We start from the raw sequence: 19466 nt of genomic DNA, 5'->3' as shown, positions 1-19466 counted from the left end.
TTGATCGCGCACATCCTAGCATCTCTCCAGACAGGTCTTCAGAAAAGATTGGTATTGAGTTCTCTAAAAGTTCAGGTTGTGGCCTTGGCTCGTTTCAGAGGCTGACTGCAGAAGACACCTCTTGCGGCTCATGGATATTGTTAGATTCTTGCAGGGAACTCGCTTGCGGCATGCCTTTCATAGATCATATGGAGTGGAGGAGTGGCCTAGTGGTTAGAGCACCAGTCTTGCAATCCAGAGGTGGCCAATTCAAATCCCACTGCTGCTCCTTGTGATCTTGGGCAAGTCACTTAACCCTCCATTGCCTCAGGTACAAACTTAGATTGTGACCCATCCTGGGACAGAGAAATATCCAGTGTAGCTGAATGTAACTCACCTTGAGCTACTACTGAAAAAGGTGTGAGCAAAATCTAAATAAATAAATAAATCAAGTCCAGCTTGGAACTTCAATTTAGTCCTTCAGGTTTGCAGAAGCCTTCTTTTGAGCCACGCTGGAAGGTCTCTTTTTGAAAGATTTTACATTAATTACAATGTTCTTGGTGGCACATAGGGTTTCGGAGCTTCAGGCTCTCTTGTTGGGATCCCTTTCTCTGCTTTTCAAAGGTGAGGGTCTCCCTGTTCTCGGCTCCTTTCTTCTTAAAATGGTATCAGCATTTCATCTCAACTAATCTGAGGAGCCTCAGTCCTTATGCAGAGAGGATGAGGAGGCTCACCATTTTTTTTTTTTTTTAAAGGTTCTCAATATGGGTGAAGTCCTCATTAGGTATCTGGAAGTCACTGATTTGTTTCGCAAATTAGACACTGTGTTTTGGGTAAACAGAGACTTGGCCTCATGGTTTTCAAACTAATAATTGCTAGATGGTTGAAGGAGATTATCACGTCAGCTTATTTGCTTGCGGGGAAGCTGGCTCCTTGGGTCTTGGAAGCTCATTCTATGAGGCATACAGTGACATCCTGGGTGGAGAATACCTTATTGTTTCTGGTGGATATTTGCAAGGCAGTGATGACTATGCTGCATACCTTTTTGCCACTTAATACAACTAGTAAAAAAAGCCCATTTCTCATTGAAATGAAACAGGCGCTAGCAAGGTAATCACCTTCTGCCATTAATGTTTTTAAGGGAAGTTCCAGCGTCCCTTCCAATTCCAGGCCCCCTCCCTCCGAATTTTTAAAGTCATCCTGACTTACCTCGTTGGGGTTACGGCGGACGGCATCAGCGGTAAAAAGCGTGCAGGCTCAGCACTTCAGTTTTCCCTTCTCTGTCTCTCAGCTCTGGTCCCGCCCTCATTTCCTGTTTCCACAAGGGCGGGACCAGAGCTGAGAGACAGAGAAGGGAAAACTGAATAAGTTCCGAGCCTGCATGCTTTTACCGCTGATGGCTGGCCACCATAACCCCGATGAGGTAAGTCAGGATGACTTTTAAAATTTGGAGGGAGGGGGGCCTGGAACTGGAAGGGAAGGAGGGACGCTGGAACTGGGAGGGAGGGGGGGGGGGGGGACAGATGATGACCCTGGAACTCGGAGGGAACGGACTTCCGGTGGGTGAATATTATATGCAGCCTTCCCTTCCCTCCGAGGGCGGGGCACTGAGAGTGAGTGCGAGGCCTGTGGTTGGTCCCTTCTCCTTCTGACGTTGTGTTTCTTTCCCTGGCAACTATACAGAGTTCCCTCGAGGGCAGGGCGATTACGAACACTACATAGCTTCACTGCCACGGAGTCAGCTTCAGAACGTTGGAATTATTATATTATATATATATAACCAGTAGAGAGCATATCTCAATAACATTCAAAAATGTTTCCGTTGTATATGATACTGTCAATGGTAACAAGAGAAAACTAACACTCAAGTATGAAATCAGGTATTGATGATTATAAGGGGAATTCTGAGTTGTAACCCTTGCAGGGATAAGCTATTACCCTAAAGGGATGGATAAGTGTCTCAATCATTGCATATTCCCTGAAAAAATATTTTAAATGTTAAATTTGAAATCACTCCCTAGTGCCCCTATAATAAATATACCACATGAATACAACAAAATATACTAAATTCAATTTCTTTCACATTCACTTGTAATGTACATATTCACCACCCAGTTTTCAAAAAGCACATTTCTATACTGTATATTTTCATGCCATTTATGTGCTATGTATTACCCTAAACATCTTCTAATAAAATAGCAGGGCTGTCGAATAGTGGGGTGGGTCCAAGATGGCGCCAGTACGCCGAGCCCTGCAAACTCGTTCTGTGTAGATCGCTTGAATTATTCAATTTTTCCTCTATTGCTGTTAAGCCGCATACCAAGAGAAAGGGGAATGTAAGAGCCTTAACCTCCCCAGCTCTTACCTCTTGCCCGAGGCAGCGAACACTTGACGAATTTGCGGTCCGGCGCCCACCTGAAGTTACCGGAGTTGAGGTCTCGCTGGATCCTGAGGCAGGGAACTAGGAGTCCTTGGGATATGATGTTTCTCTCCGGACGCTGTAATTCCACACTGCCCTGCTGTAATGCGCGAGAAGCAAGCTGACCGGCAAGACCTGGAAGTCGGGAGTACTGAGGTCAGCAGAGAGGGCTCTTTCTTGAAGCGTGAGGCAGCAGTGGATGAGAGCTCGAGAGGGTCAACTTTTTTAGACCCTCCCAAGGTGGTAACTCTTGAAACGCTTTGGAAGGCTATGGAAAAAATGCATGCCATGATTGCTGAATCAATGCAAGAAACAAAAAACTTGGTTTCTACAGTGGGCCAGCTCTCTAAGTCTTTTGGCAAATTAGAACAGGATTTTAAGGATCAAGTAAAGAATAACCATGAAGAGACGGAAAAAATTAAGGAAAATGTGCTAGTTGTGATGAAAGATAACACCAATATGCGTCAAAAAATTGAACAAATTGAGAACTATAATAGATGTCTAAATATGAGGATTTTGAACTTTCCAAAGCCGACAGGAATGTCATCCATGGATTTATTTAAAAGATTTTTGGTTGAAAATTTAAAATAGTCCTCTCAACATATACCTCCTATAAATAAGATCTTTTTTCTTCCTTCAAAAAGAAACCAAGGGGTCAATCTGGAAGGATTGGAACAAGAAAAATCCAATGAATTTAAGGATTTATCCGTAATTTTGGAAGACTCATTGTCTGAGGTAATAAATAGAGCTACTCTTTGATTTCTTTTGTCTTTGAACAAGACTATAATGCAGTCCTAAAGTTATTCTTTAAAAATATTCACCAGAAATTCTGTGATCAAAAACTATGGATTTTTCCTGATGTTAAAAAAGTAACACAAGAAAGAAGGAAAAAATTTCCTGAAATGAGAGAAGAGACGAGGTCCTTGTGTGCAACCTTCTTATTCGCTTACCCATTTAAATGTATTATAAAATATTTAGGTATTAAGTATGTTTTCTTTGTACCGAAACAATTAAGAGATTTCATAGACCTGAAAAAGATAGTCAAGTGATAATAGAACTACAGCTTATAAAAGAAATAGGTGGTTTAAAGGTGTTTAGCCTATAGTTTTCCTATTATTTTCTCTGAAATTTCTTTGTCTCCCCCCCCCCCCCCCCCCCCACATTGTGGTCTAAGGAAGACATTTATGTATGTAACAATATGGGGTTTTTTTCTTTTTTTTTCCTGTTGTCTTTTATTGCTTGTAACAAGATTAAAGCTTGTGTAAAAAATTAAAATCACCTAAATAAAAAAAAAAAAAATAGCAGGGCTGTCGTGGCAGAGCCCCACACAACAGCCATTGTAGCAGAACTCACCTTCTACATACCAGAGTGTCCTTCTGTGCCGTGTGTTTTTGTTGGCAGTGTCTGTCCTGATGCCTCTGACAACTCGCAGCTTTTTATAACTCTTCTGGCAGGGAATGAGAATACTACAGGGTAGACTCTGGGGCTTTGGTCCTCATGGTGGCAGTACTAAGATCCCACCCTCTCTAGGGATTGCTTTTATACATCACACAGGTTCTGGAATAGTGGAAAGCTAAGTAATGGAAGGAGGAATTAAGTCTTACCTGATATTTTTCTTTCTATTAGTACTTCCCACTATTTCTGAGGCTTGCTGGAGGTTTCAGAGATGTTTAGTTGGTGCAGAGTAATGGACACTCAGTCTGCATGGTGCTTCCTGCATATCTCTTGATCCATACAAGTTGTCCTGAGTGAGAGGTCCACATTTTGCTCCTCTGGTTAGTGTTCTTTTTTTTAAGGTTGTTCTGTTTGTTCTGATTATTATCTGTATTGCTTGTCTACGTAAATACTGAGGAGCTGGACTGGATTCCAAGAGAGATCAGTGGGAAGAACTAATGGAAGGAAAATTATCAGGTAAGACCTAATTTCTCCTTAAAGGCATATGCCCAGCTTTTTGCATTTGTAAAGGGTACCTAACTTTCCTACAGTGAATTCCTTATAACCCATGTTATAATAGGGAAACTGTACAACTCGGTTACCTTCGGGTAGATCAGAGCACACTGCATGGTACTAAGCATTTTAAAAGCTTTCCTGATGTTGGTCAATAGTCATAATCCCTATCAAATTTTAATATAAAGATGGAAACTTGGGGTTGTGAAACATCCATACATTAATGTATTTTATATTACATTTTTAATTGTGTGTTCCAAGTTGTAAAAAATACATACTTACCCTAACATCGTTCAGTTGCACTGTATTCAGTCTGGGGTTTTTTTCCCAATCATTTTTAGGAAGCATTGATGAGGATGTTGTGGTGATTGAAGCTTCTTCCACACCTCAAGTCACTGTCAATGAAGAAATTAATGTTACTTCAACAGATAGTGAAGTGGAGATTGTCACAGTTGGAGAAACCTACAGGTGAGGCGGTAATGCATATATATTTTGCTTTGCTTTGCTTTAAGTCTGCTGATTATCCATGGGGGGGGGGGGGGGGGGGGGTCTACAATATGAATGCATAGGTATCCAGTGGGGTGAGAAAATTAATGGAACTCTTAAACTCCATGGTTATGAAGTTTTATACAGTAGTTCAGGAAAATCAAGGCCGAACAAGTGGCTTTGTAGCAGTGCTATAAGTTCTCACCTATTTGGAGGCTCAATGTGGCTTACATAGATCCATAAGTGGTGATCCAACATGTACGTTTTTTTTTTGTTTTTTTTTAAGTGAAGCTTTATTAAAAAAAAAATCAAACGGGCTCCAATGCTGCAAGCTCTTTTTTGGACATCATTCAACCCCGGAATAATAAAAACGTCCTTTTTGGCTGTGCTTCACTCAGGTGAGAGACCTGGAAGTAAGGGAGGGACATCCAAGAAAGTAGAGTTGTAGCCGAGTGGTTAGAGCACTGGTCTTGTAATCCAGAGGTGGCGGGTTCAAATCCCACTAATAGTTTTGTTTAAAAAAAAAAAAAAATGACGAGCACTTGGATTTTTTTCCTCTTTTTTTAAAGTTGTATGAAGTCTTTATTGAACATTTATCAAACAGCATTGGAGCCTGTTTGATTTTTTTTTTTTTTAATGTAGTGAAGAACGTCCATAAAGGACACTCCTGTCTTTCGCTGAAGAGGAGGACTCAGGCGGCGAGGTTAGCTCAGTGGAACCTCTTGTTCGGAGCCTCATCCGGTACTTTGACGCCTGCGGTACAGAGATCATCGGCGGTATCGATGTCGTCTGAGGGTGCATCGTCATCAGGAGCGCAGGTGAGGGATGTCCATTCCCCTGCTTGTAGCGGTGAGCCCTCAAGTAGGTCTCCGCCTGTCTCAAGGGCTCCTGTGGTACAGGCCCCCCGGGATCGACCTGTTTCGGACCCGGCCCTGAGGAGGCGTTTGGATTCAACGTCCTCCTCTTCGGTACCAGGAGGTACTGGTGACCTGCTTCGTGCGAAGGAAAAGAAGCATCGGCACCGGCCACCTTCCCGTCGTGGTACCGAGAGCTCTGGGTCGCTGAGGGATTCGGCACCCACTAAGCGTCGATGCCGGGAGGACCGCTCACCCTCCATACAAGAGGTGTCAATGTGCTCTGTTGTGGACAGCCCAGTACCGCCTCCTCGACCCGGACAGATTCTGAGCTCGTCGCCAGTACCGGCCCCCTTGCCTTCCTTGACAGCCGCTCTGAACGAGAGCCTCCGAGCCATCCTTCCAGGGATCCTGGAAGAGCTGTTGTGCCCTTCCGCTCCGGTACCGGGGGTGCTTGCGCCCCCGGTGCCGTTGAGAGAGGCGACGGCTGGCTCCTCGCCCGTGGTGAGGTCTCCAGTCCTGGTACCGCATGCAGTGCCTGAATCGGCGGCCTCCCAGGCTGACTCCCCGACTACTTCGATGGAGGGAGCTTCATCGACGCCGGTGCGGGAGTCTTCCTCTTGACTTACCCACCGTGGCCAGGTTTCCACGGAGTCGAGGGGGGTCGGCTTTGGACGGCAGTCCACGAACTGGTGTCCGATACCGAGGGTGAGGCCTCATGGGAAGCAGAGGAGGACATGAGATATTTCTCTGATGAGGAGTCTTGCGGTCTTCCCTCTGATCCCACTCCCTCTCCTGAAAGGCAGCTTTCTCCTCCTGAGAGTCTGTCTTTTGCGGCCTTGGTCTGGGAAATGTCTACGGCCATTCCCTTCCCTGTGGTCACGGAGGATGAGCCAAGAGCCGAAATGTTTGAGCTTTTGGACTATCCTTCGCCACCTAAGGAATCGTCCACAGTACCCATACATCATGTCCTCAAAAAGACATTGCTGGCTTACTGGATGAAGCCGCTTACTAATCCCCACATTCCCAAGAAGATAGAATCCCAGTATCGGATCCATGGGGACCCAGAGTTAATGTGGACTCAGTTGCCTCATGACTCTGGTGTGGTGGATCTGGCCCTTAAGAAGGTCAAGAGTTCTAGGGAGTACGCTTCGGCGCCTCCGTGTCGAGACTCTAGAACCTTGGACTCTTTTGGGCGGAAGGCCTACCATTCTGCAATGCTCATTTCCAAAATCCAATCTTACCAGCTCTACATGAGCATTCATATGCGGAACAATGTGCGGCAGTTGGCGGACTTGGTGGACAAACTCCCTTCTGAGCAGGCCAAGCCTTTTCAGCAGGTGGTCAGGCAGCTGAAGGCGTGTCGTAAATTCCTGGCCAGGGGTGTTTACGATACTTTTGATGTCTCATCCAGGGCCGCTGCTCAAGGTGTGGTGATGCGCAGACTCTCGTGGCTTCGTGCCTCCGACCTGGAAAACAGGATCCAGCAGCGGATTGTGGATTCTCCTTGCCGGGGGGATAATATTTTTGGTGAAAAGGTCAAACAGGTGGTAGAACAGCTCCACCAGCGGGACACCGCTTTCGACAAATTCTCCCACCGCCCGCCTTCAGCATCTACCTCTTCAGGTAGACTTATTGCATTTGTATCCCACATTTTCCCACCCATTTGCAGGCTCAATGTGGCTTACAGAGTTTTGTTATGACAGTCATTACAGGAAATCAAATACAGTTAATATTGTACAAAGATTGAATAAGAGGAGAGAGAAGGAAGGTGTTAGGCAGGATAGTATAGACTGTGAACTTTAATAACTGGATGGGTTGGTGAGGAGGTTTTTTAAGGCTATGGGTTCTCTTTGTAGGCCTTGTTGAAGAGATATGTCTTCAGAGATTTGCGAAAGTTGGTTATTTCATCAATGGTTTTCAGAGCTGTAGGTAATGCATTCCAAAACTGCATGCTCAGGTAAGAAAAGGTGGTGGCGTATATCAGCTTGTATTTTAGTCCTTTACTGCTGGGGAAGTGTAGATTGGGAAATTTACGGGCTGATCTTATGGCATTTCTGGGGGGCAGGTCCATGAGGTTAAGCGTAGGTACAATCCTCCCTCCTGCCAGCCTGCTGCCCAGGCTAAACCCCAGTGCGCTCGTTCCTGTCAATAGCGTGCGCCTCAACAGGCCCCAGCAGCTCCCCAGCAAAAGCAAGGGACGAGCTTTTGAGTGGCTCCGGCAGAGCATAGCTGAAATCAGTGTCCGTGCCGGACGATCTACCAGTCGAGGGGAGGTTAACATTTTTTCACCAAAGGTGGCCTCTCATAACCTCCGACCAGTGGGTTCTCCAAATAGTCCGGCTGGGATACGCTCTCAATTTGATTTCAAAACCTCCAAATTGCCCACCGGGAGCTCAGTCCTTCAGCTTCCAGCACAAGCAGGTGTCAGCAATCATTGTCTAGGGTTGGTCCCGGATGCAGTTCGCAGAGGCAGTGGGTTCTCAAAGAATGCACAGTCCACACGGGTTTGGATATGTAAAGTATATTATATTTGCATATAGGTATAGGCTCACAAAGGGTACAAGACTGTCTCTGTGTGTGTGTTTAGAGAGAGAGAAAGAACAGTTTAGCCAGCAGAGCCATGTGCTCTGGTGGCTAAAGATGGAGGTGTGCAGAGAGAAAGGAAGAAAGAGAAGCTGCCAGCCCCCCAGAGCCCTGTACTCTGGGGCTCAAGATGGTGGTGGGCAGAGAGAGAAGTGCCCTGAGCATATGCTCTGCATTTATACCTCAAGAACAGAAAGAGATCAAAACTTATCTTTCTTCCTAGCCAAAACTCTGTTTGCTTTCTTTGAAGCCAGGAGAGGTGAGCAATTTCACAGGTTGTCCTTTTTGAAGTCACTAGTCATGGAGCCTCTGTGTCTGGCCTCCTTTGTTCTTAGAGAGAGCCCTGCTCTCAAATGGAACAAAAGGTATGCTGATAAGAGCAATTAAACACAGGGCTAGCAGGCCCTCAACACAATTTGTTCCATTTCATCCTCAGTGGTTCCTGAGGGAGGGGAGAGAGTTATCAGAGGTCATAAGCTGGTTTAATATGTCAAGCTGGTTTCATATTAATATAAGTATGTTCAGCAATAATTTTGACTTCCAGCAATCCTGACATCTCCACCCCCTTTTATTTTTTTTCATGGAGGCAAGATGGAAGCAAATCTGGGTACCTGATCTGTCACTGTAGTGACAGACTATCCGCATACCTCCAGTTATATTGTTTCTGCTAATTCATATCTCCACAGTAGTGAGATGTTTAAATCCCAATACGAGTCCAAGCCTCGTGTCTTAGGTTGGGCAGTCCTTAATATGCCACCTTACCCGTCTTAGAGCAGAATGGACAGTGCATAAGGGATGCAGGCATTTGGGAGGTTAAGGCCTACTGGTACCAGGATGCCCGTTATACAAAGCTCAAATTAACCTGCCAGACTAGAGTGGCTCCAGAGTAGATGATGGGACTGTTAAAAAAAAAACAAACAAAAAAAAAAAAACAAATTACCATGCCAGATTAAAAATGTAAATGCTGGGAAGAAAGTAGTTAAAAATTTTTTTTAGATGGGCAGGAAAGTAGTGTGTGAGTGTATAGCTGCCTTATAGGGGTGAGGGTATTTTATAGGTTAAACTTTGCACAGAGTTGTACATATGTCTAAGTTTACAACACATGAAAATCATACCAATGCATAGCAATACTTGTACCAGTTATTAATGATAGGATGAATTAAAACATTAAAGACATGATCAGCAGTAGGTGAATATCCAAAGAATAGTTCCCATACTGAGACATGGGAGTCTTGTACCAAATTTTGAACAGTTTGTCTAATTTGTCCATTCTCAAGTGATGGTATGATTCACTTCTGTGGAGGTTGTTTTCAAATGGTCCATATAGGCATGAAGTTTAGTAAAGTTCAGTAGTTTGTGTAAAGTCTCTTCTCCCATGCCCAGAGGGAGTGGATATACAGTGTATGGAATAAAATCTGGAATGTCAATAGAGTCATTGGTAACCAGAGGTGCAGAATATGTTGTCTCATTAATGGTGATGGACACCAGCGGTGTATGACTGCACCAAGTATTGTTCTGTAAATAGTTCGAACTGTACAGCAAAGTTTTCTTAGGGAGGCGCATGTCATGTACTTGGGGAGCAATGGAAAAAGAAATATTTTGAGGAAAGAACAGATTAAAACAAGTGTCCAGCTCCAAGGTAGTACACCTTATGTGAGACAGTGGGTGAATACAAAAGTTCGGCAGTCAGAGTACAGGAGGATGAATTGTTCCAGCAGGAGCTGTCACTTTCTTTAAACTGATGAGGTTCACACTGGAAATGAAAGGGCGTTCGCTGGCAGGGGCTAGGGTTCATTGGTCTGAATGATGTCCAGTCATTGTCCAGGGGCTGCACCCATGCGAGATGGTCCAGAGGATACATTATCACATTATTAACTTGCACACCAATATTAACAACAGGGTAAATAACTGTAGGTTGTCCTGACCATGGGATCAAAGTACAGCTAGAGCATCCTTGTTGTGAACAGATTGGAACACTAACCGTCCACCAATCAAGGTGAGCTATAGCAAATTCTGGTAATTTGGTGCTAGCCATCTGAACAAGAGATGGTGGCCAGTGGCCTAACTTAGGCGTGATTAGAATTTCCTTTAAGATAGTAATAAGCTCGATCTGTATTTGATCACAGGCCATAGCCCATGAAATATTCTTTCCCAACCTGTATTCTTCATGTGCTAAAGTCACAATTTTCTGTTCTATAATGGGTGATATAAGAGCAAGTATCTACAATTACATTAGATAGTTTAGCTGAAGCCTCATTAATAATATGTTGTGATGTAAACCCTTCAGATGCATGTTGGGCTGTGGATCCCATCTTATTCCGGAGCACTTCCATATCAATTGTATTAAGGGCTCCCAGTGCAGTTCCTGTGGCCCCCTAAAATGGTGTCCAATAATTCCCGCTTGTATCTAGAGGGATTGGCTGGGGGTGTGGCTGACTGCATATCCAACCATGTATTAAGCATATGGTGCCGTGACTTGCCGAGGAACTCTCTGCCCTTCTCAGCGCCAATGCGGTCGAGCCCGTGCCACCAGGGCAGGAAGGGCTGGGATTCTATTCCAGGTACTTCCTTGTGGAAAAGAAAACAGGAGGGTTGCGTCCCATCCTAGACCTAAGGGCCCTGAACAAATATCTGGTCCGAGAAAAGTTCAGGATGCTTGCTTTCCCTGGGCACCCTTTTTCCCATGATTCAGGCTAACGATTGGCTATGCTCTCTGGACTTAAAGGACGCTTACACTCACATCCCGATACTGCCAGCTCACAGACAGTATCTTCGCTTCCGTCTGGGAACACAGCATTTTCAGTATTGTGTGCTACCCTTTGGTCTCGCCTCTGCACCCAGGGTGTTTACAAAATGCCTGGCTGTCGTAGCGGTGTCTCTACGCAGACTGGGAGTGCATGTGTTCCCTTATCTCTACGATTGGCTGGTAAAGAACACCTCCGAGGCAGGAGCTCTACAGTCCATGCAGCTTGACTATTCGACTCCTGGAGCTACTAGGGTTTGTGATAAATTATCCAAAGTCCCACCTTCTTCCTGTTCAGAAACTCGAATTCATAGGAGCTCTGCTGAACTCTGACGGCTCGTGCCTACCTTCCAGAAGCGAGATCCGACACACTTCTGTCTCTCGTCTCCTTGGTGTGGGCGTAACAGCAGATCACAGCTCGGCAGATGTTGAGATTGATCGGCCACATGGCCTCCACAGTGCATGTGACTCCCATGGCCCGTCTTCACATGAGATCAGCTCAATGGACCCTAGCTTCTCAGTGGTACCAAGCTGCTGGGGACCTAGAGGACGTAGTCCTGCTGTCCACGAGTTTTCTCCAATCCCTGTATTGGTGGGCAATTCGGTCCAATTTGACTCTGGGACGTCCTTTCCAAATTCCTCAGCCACAAAAAGTGCTGACGATGGATACGTCTCTCCTGGGGTGGGGAGCTCATGTTGATGGACTTCACACCCAAGGGAGTTGGTCCCCTCAGGAAAGAGGTTTGCAGATCAACCTCCTGGAGTTGCGAGTGGTCTGGAACGCTCTAAAGGCTTTCAGGGATCGGCTGTCCCAACAAATTATCCAAATTCAGACGGACAATCAGGTTGCCATGTACTACATCAACAAGTAGGGGGGGCACCGGATCTCGCCCCCTGTGTCAGGAGGCTGTCAGAATGTGGCTTTCTTCAAGGCACGTATCTGGCAGGCGTAAACAGTCTGGCCGACAGATTGAGCAGGATAATGCAACCTCACGAGTGGTCGCTCAATTCCAGAGTGGTACGCGAGATCTTCCAAGTGTGGGGCACCCCCTTGGTGGATCTCTTTGCCACTCAAGTCAATCACAAGGTCCCTCAGTTCTGTTCCAGACTTCAGGCCCACGGCAGGCTAGCGTCGGATGCCTTTCTCCTGGATTGGGGGGAAGGCCTCCTGTATGCTTATCCTCCCATACCTTTGGTGGGGAAGACTTTGCTGAAACTCAAGCAAAACGGAGGCACCATGATCCTGATCGCTCCCTTTTGGCTGCGTCAGATATGGTTCTCTCTTCTTCTGGAATTGTCCTCCAAAGAACCGTGGAGATTGGAGTGTTTTCTGACCCTCATTACTCAGAACGAGGGGGCGCTTCTGCATCCCAACCTCCGGTCTCTGGCTCTCAAGGCCTGGATGTTGAGAGCGTAGATTTTGCCTCCTTGGGTCTCTCCGAGGGTGTCTCCCGGGTCTTGCTTGCTTCCAGGAAAGATTCCACTAAAAGGAGTTACTTCTTTCTATGGTGGAGGTTTGCCGTCTGGTGTGACAGCAAGGGATCTAGGGATCCTCGCTCTTGTCCTACACAGACCCTGCTTGAATACCTTCTGCACTTGTCTGAGTCTGGTCTTAAGACCAACTCTGTACGAGTTCATCTTAGTGCGATTAGTGCATACCATTACCGTGTGGAAGGTAAGCCGATCTCGGGACAGCCTTTAGTTGTTCGCTTCATGAGAGGTTTGTTTTTGACAAAGCCCCCCATCAAACCTCCTACAGTGTCATGGGATAAGTACATAAGTACATAAGTAGTGCCATACTGGGAAAGACCAAAGGTCCATCTAGCCCAGCATCCTGTCACCGACAGTGGCCAATCCAGGTCAAGGGCACCTGGCACGCTCCCCAAACGTAAAAACATTCCAGACAAGTTATACCTAAAAATGCGGAATTTTTAAAAATTCCGCATTTTTAGGTATAACTTGTCTGGAATGTTTTTACGTTTGGGGAGCGTGCCAGGTGCCCTTGACCTGGATTGGCCACTGTCGGTGACAGGATGCTGGGCTAGATGGACCTTTGGTCTTTCCCAGTATGGCACTACTTATGTACTTATGTACTTATCCCATGACACTGTAGGAGGTTTGATGGGGGGCTTTGTCAAAAACAAACCTCTCATGAAGCGAACAACTAAAGGCTGTCCCGAGATCGGCTTACCTTCCACACGGTAATGGTATGCACTAATCGCACTAAGATGAACTCAATGTCGTTCTCACCCAGCTGATGAAACCTCCTTTCGAGCCACTGAATTCATACCATCTGAAGTACTTGACCTGGAAGGTCATTTTCTTGGTGGCAGTTACTTCAGCTCGCAGAGTCAGTGAACTTCAAGCCTTGGTAGCTCATGCTCCTTATATTAAATTTCATCATAACAGAGTAGTCCTCCGTATTCACCCTAGGTTCTTGCCGAAGGGGGTGTCTGAGTTCCCTCTGAATCAGTCAGTTGTCTTTCCAACATTCTTTCCCCGTCCTCATACCCGCCCTGCTGAACGCCAACTGCACACATTGGACTGCAAACGAGCATTGGCCTATCTGGAGCGGACAACCCCATTCAGACAATCCGCCCAAACAGAAAGGGAGTGGCTCTCGGGGAAACGCACCATCTCTAATTGGTTAGCAGATTGCATCTCCTTCGCTTATGCCCAGTCTGGGTTGACTCTTGAGGGTCACGTCACGGCTCATAGTGTTAGAGCCATGACGGCGTCAGTGGTCCACTTGAAGTCAGCCATTATCGAAGAGATTCGCAAGGCTGCGACGTGGTCATCTGTCCACACATTCACATCGCATTACTGCCTACAGCAGGATACCCGACACGACAGTCAGTTCGGGCAGTCGGTGCTGCAGAATCTGTTTGGGGTTTAGAATCCAACTCCACCCCCCTAGGCCCATTTTTATTCTGTTCCAGGCTGCACTCTCAGTTAGTTGAATAAGTTTAGGTCAATCTCAGTTATGTCCTCGCCGTTGTGAGGCCCAATTGACCAATGTTTGTTGTTTTGAGTGAGCCTGGGGGCTAGGGATACCCCATTCGTGAGAACAAGCAGCCTGCTTGTCCTCGGAGAAAGCGAAAGCTACATACCTATAGAAGGTATTCTCCGATGACAGCAGGCTGATTGTTCTCACCAACCCGCCCGCCTCCCCTTTGGAGTTGTGTCTTCCCTTGTCTATGTCTTTGCTGGACTGACGAACACGAGCGCGTTCGGGCGAGAAGACGGTCGCAGACGCACACGGTGCATACGCACGCGAGGGCTAGCAAACTCTGTTGCTAGTGAAGATCTCCGATCGGAGGGGCTGCCATAGACGTCACCCATTCATGAGAACAATCAGCCTGCTGTCCTCGGAGAATACCTTCTACAGGTATGTAGCTTTCGCTATGACTGTGAAATAACTGAAAATGTTAAATGTAACAATAGCCACCATAGGAACCAGTGGCATAGCCAGACCTGAGATTTTGGGTGGGCACTATGTATACATAGGTGAGGGTAGTGTTTCTTGGGATACTCCTAAATAATGCCTTAGAGTGTACTTGATGATGGATTTCTAAATAAATAATCTGCCCATCTGTCCTGCATCAACATAACATAAATACTCGGAGCCTATGTTGCAAACCTTAACACCACCAATTCTGAACACACAAATACCAATAACAGCACCTTTAAAAAGGCAGCAGTGAATATACACAACACCAATATGCGTCCTACTGGAAAAGCCAGACAAGTCAGACATATAAATCCCCACACAAACCACATGCCAGAAGAATCTCTCACATGCAGAACACAGCTGAGCCTTCATCAATTACAGCATAAAGGACCAAAACTTTAAAATTGGTCCTGTAGCCTAGCATCACCCCTGCCCTTCCCTACCCCCATCCCTCCCTGTAGCCCGACATCAGCCCTACCTTTGCCTTCCCTATCCCCCATCCATCCATATAGCCCAGAATCAGCCCTACCCTTTCCTACCCCCCCTCATCCATCCCTGTAGCCTGGCATCAGCTCTACCTTTCCCTTCCTACCACCCCATCTATACCTATAGTTCGGAATCAGCCCTACCTATCCCTTCCTACCTCCCATCCATCCCCATAGCTCAGCATCAGCCCTTCCCTTCTCTACCCTACCCCCATCCTCGCAGCCTGGCATCAGCCCTTCCCTTTCCACCCTACCTTCCATCCCTCACTGTAGCCTAGTGTCAGTCCTGTCCTACCCCCCCTACCCATCCCCCCCATAGTCTGTCATCTCCCCCACCCTGAGGTACATCAGCATTAAATATAAAACCTTTTGTTTTTTAATGTCCTGGACACAGCAGAGCCCAAACCCCCACCCCCCCACCCACATTAACTATAAAGTTTTTTTTTGTTTTTTAATAATCTTAACCTGGGCATTGCAGAGAGACCATCACCACCCAAGAACTCACCAAAATGAGAGGACTAGACAACTTTTTTAAAATTAAGCTGGGCACTATTAAAATTTATTGTTGGTAAATTTCTGGGTGGGGATGGGCTCCTCATTGCCTAGGGCAAAAGAAATATATTTAATGATTAAAATATACTTTAAGCGGGGCTGGAGGTTGGGAGGCGGGGATAGGGCTGCGCAGACTTATACGGTCTGTGCCAGAGCCGGTGATGGGAAGCGGGACTGGTGGTTGGGAGGCGGGGATAGTGCTGGACAGACTTGTACGGTCTGTGCCAGAGCCGGGGTTGGGAGGCAGGGCTGGGGAGGTGAGGATAGTGCTGGGCAGACTTATACGGTCTGTGCCTGTGCCAGAGCCGGTGGTTGGGAGGTGGGGCTGGTGGTTGGGAGGCAGGGATAGTGCAGGGCAGACTTATACGGTCTGTGCCCTGAAGAGCATAGGTACAAATCAAAGTAGGGTATACACAAAAAGCAGCAAATATGAGTTATCTTGTTGGGCAGACTGGATGGACCGTGCAGGTCTTTTTCTGCCGTCATCTACTATGTTACTTATTTTGCCCTTGGCAGTGAAGAGCCCCCCCCCCCCCACCCAGAAGCCCACCACCAGACCAGAGCCATCATTTTTATTACAAGAGTAATCAAAATGCTGGCTGGTGGTGGGCTCTTCACTGCCTAGGGCAAAAAAAGGTATATTTTAAACATCAAATATACCTTTTTTGCCCTAGGCAGTGAAGAGCCCACCCCCACCCAGAAGCCCACTACCACCAGCCAACATTTTGAATACAAAAATTACATGACATTAAAAATAAATGTGTTTAAATTTTATTACCTGATGTGACTCACTGTTAAGAACCCAACCGGTAGTACTGAATCATCTAGACCCAGACGCGGACGGCAGGGCACCAGGCAGGCAAAGCTGTGGACTAAGGAGCCATGCCCATGACACAGCCAGGCCAACAGCAGCCTTTCCTATGCGGCACTGCGTGTGGCCTGGCCGGCACCATCGTGCCATGTGCACTGCGGGCTGGGGCCGGGGTGGCGGGATTCGGGGGAAGCAGGCAGTGCCGCGTGGCTGCGGCACATGCAGCAGCTGAGCTTATGCTTACTTTAGTGCGAGAACGAGGCTGAGAGCGCGCACGGCATGGGATGGAAGGCAGTGCTGGCCGAGGAGGAGGAGCCAGGACCAGAAGTCAAGAGCTGCCGAGACTGCCAAAACACAGGTGGGCTGAACTGGGAGGTCAGCTGAGCGGCGCGGGCTGCCACTGCGACGGCAGAAACTAAGGCTGTGGCCCGTTCTGCTGCTGCTTTGCTGTGCACTTTTCACCGGCGCTTAAAGCTGGGTGGGCCCGAGCTGAGATTGGGTGGGCCCAGGCCCACCCGTAGCTACGCCCCTGATAGGAACAGACTTGGGCGCAATCACCATAGTTAACAAAAGAACACGTGTTCACAGGAAACTTCCTGTCCAGCTGAGATCACAAGAGCAGAAACTGTTTACTGGATTGCAAAGTCCCCCATTTCTGCAGGAACATGTCTGTTTGCATAAATTGGTTAGGATTAAAAAAAACCTAAGATCTCTGATTTGCACAAATAGCTAAGAAGTTCAGAAGATATTAGTACAGGGACCACTTAGCCATTTAAATTATCCATCCATAATGTGCAAGTACATTATGGATGGTTAATTTATATCCATTTAAATTATCCATTCATATGTAGCAAATACAGAAAGAAAAAAGGGAACAACTGAGTAAAAAAAATAACCCCCCCCCCAAAACTCTCCAATTAAAATCTCAAGAGAAAAACCTCAAATATCTCAAACAAAAATTTTTTTTTATAAAAATTGAACCACAGCCCTAGTCATTAGTGAAATATGTGTAACCATCTTCAGTTCTTCAGGTCTTAAAGTAATGTTGGTCCACTATTTTCACCACTTCAACATAAAAATCTTCTGCCCAACTGTAAATTCCAAGTAAATTTCCAAAGATAAACTCCCAACAAGGGCAACTTGTTTCGCCGATGGCTGCATCAGGGGAGCAAAATTAACTCCATGGTTTTTCGAATGGCACAAAATGGCAACCAGTTATTTAAAAAAAAAAAAAAAAAAAAAGTACCAGCAGTACAGAATAACCAATCGGCAATAGCTTCCTCATAACGTAATAGTGTCAGCCCAATTAATCTTAAAAAAATGGCTTTCCGTTCAACTGCAGTGTTTAAACCATTATGTTCCGTAGTGTTTCCGGATATCTCCATCACATTTTAACAAGAGTCAATTTTTCTATCACTAATACACTACAACAACACTACAGATATTCAATATCGAGGTTATGTTGTGAACAGTGGTGCACAAGAGGTGTGTCTGACCTCAATGTTTTTACACAATGTCTTTGTTCAATAATCCGAATTTTAAATGGGCAGTAAGTTGTCCTATCTAGATCAGATATACCATTCTTTGATGTTTAAGTGGAACAAAATTTTAACTGGGATTTCTGACTGGTCTGCATATCTTCAGACTGATCTTTCTAATGTGACCCGACAAATAAAACAGTGGCCAAGCTTCCATGTACAACATTAAATCTGTGTACAGCAGCATGTGAATTTCTTTTAGTGATGACTTCTTCTGAGGCAGGTACAGTGACATGTTAGGACTTTTAACTGGACTCCAAAATAGAAAAACTTAGGTGACCAGCATGCTTGCTTTCATTGTGTTTCATTCAGCTGATATTGGCCAAAACCAAACCAAGACCGAATACCAATTTTGGGCTGGTTTTGGCACCAAAACCAAAATTCGGTCAGCTTCTAAGAGCAATACACAGTAAACAACGGTTTAATGAGAAGTAAACTGAAACTAGAAGCATAAAATATACCAAATAATCCTAGTTTTTGTATCCCTACTGCCTTAACTCTTTCTCTCTGGGGCAAACAGAGGTAATGGGAGAGATGTGCGGGCGTTACCTCGGTTGGTTTGTGAGGTGGATGGGGAGCTGTTACTTGTGTAACCTAGAGTGAACTGTTTTGGTGTGAATTTGGATGCGTGTTTATTGATGAAGGTTCAAATTGGCCAAGTGGTGAGAGCAGTCTTTCTCAAATTATGCTTACTTAGTTGATTGATCTCTATGTTAACAGCATTTGCTTTCAGATGCTGTTTTTGTCGAAATTGGACTACTGCATTGCATTTTATCTGGGGATTGCTAAAACTCTGTGTAAAGCATTGCAGGTTATACAGAATTCTGCAGTACAAATGATTATGGGTTGTGGAAAACTTGACCACATTACACCAGGATTGAAACAGTTGGAGGAGTGGCCTAGTGGTTAGTGCAGTGGACTTTGATCCTGGGGAACTGAGTTCGATTCCCTCTGCAGCTCCTTGTGACTTTGGGCAAGTCATTTAATCCTCCATTGCCCCTGGTGCAAAATAAGTATCTGAATATATGTAAACCGCTTTGAATGTAGTTGCAAAAATCTCAGGCGGTATATCAAGTCACATTTCCCTTTCCCATTTCCCTTGGTTGCCAGTGGAGTACAGAACTGTGTACAAATTTTTGACATTGGTGTATAAGGCAATATTTTCTGATGTGCCATTATACTTGAAGCAGGTTATTCAGTTGTATAAGCCATCGAGAATGTGGTCTGAGGGGGTGAGACAGTTGGTTGTAACATCTTTGACAGGTCCATAAACCATTAAGATGGACTTGGGGAAAATCCACAGCTTATTTCTAGGATAAGCAGCATAAAATGTATTGTACTGTTTTGGGTTCTTGGCTACTGTTGGAAACAGGATGCTGGGCTTGGTGGACCTTTGGTCTGTCCCAGTATGGCAACGCTTATGTTCTTATGTAGATATCCATTATGCAGAGACAAAGGGGGCTGCTTTTTCAGTACAATGGCCCATGTTATGGAAAAAATTGCCTGGATTTCTTAGATTGTGTCCATCAATGGAGCAGTTAAAAATAGGTGAAGACATATTTCGTTCATGCCTTTTCATGTGTATTGTTTCAGACAGTTTGGTGTCCCTGGTGCT

General features: G+C 45.8%; 1 protein-coding gene across 5 annotated transcripts in view; it reads left to right on the top strand.

Annotated features, from left to right (window-relative positions):
* RNF111 (ring finger protein 111) overlaps window positions 1-19466 on the top strand; it is a 272738-nt gene that overhangs the window by 69973 nt on the left and 183299 nt on the right. For all 5 annotated transcript variants that reach the window (XM_030188739.1, XM_030188758.1, XM_030188754.1 and 2 more), the window contains exon 3: window positions 4687-4813. In XM_030188739.1, coding sequence (XP_030044599.1) covers window positions 4687-4813 — 127 coding nt within the window. The remainder of the gene's footprint in view (window positions 1-4686; window positions 4814-19466) is intronic.

Source organism: Microcaecilia unicolor, chromosome 1 (genome assembly GCF_901765095.1).
Source record: "Microcaecilia unicolor chromosome 1, aMicUni1.1, whole genome shotgun sequence".
NCBI classification, from domain to species: domain Eukaryota; kingdom Metazoa; phylum Chordata; class Amphibia; order Gymnophiona; family Siphonopidae; genus Microcaecilia; species Microcaecilia unicolor.
The sequence above is the reverse complement of the archived record's forward strand: the minus strand, read 5'-3'. Positions and strand labels throughout refer to the sequence as shown.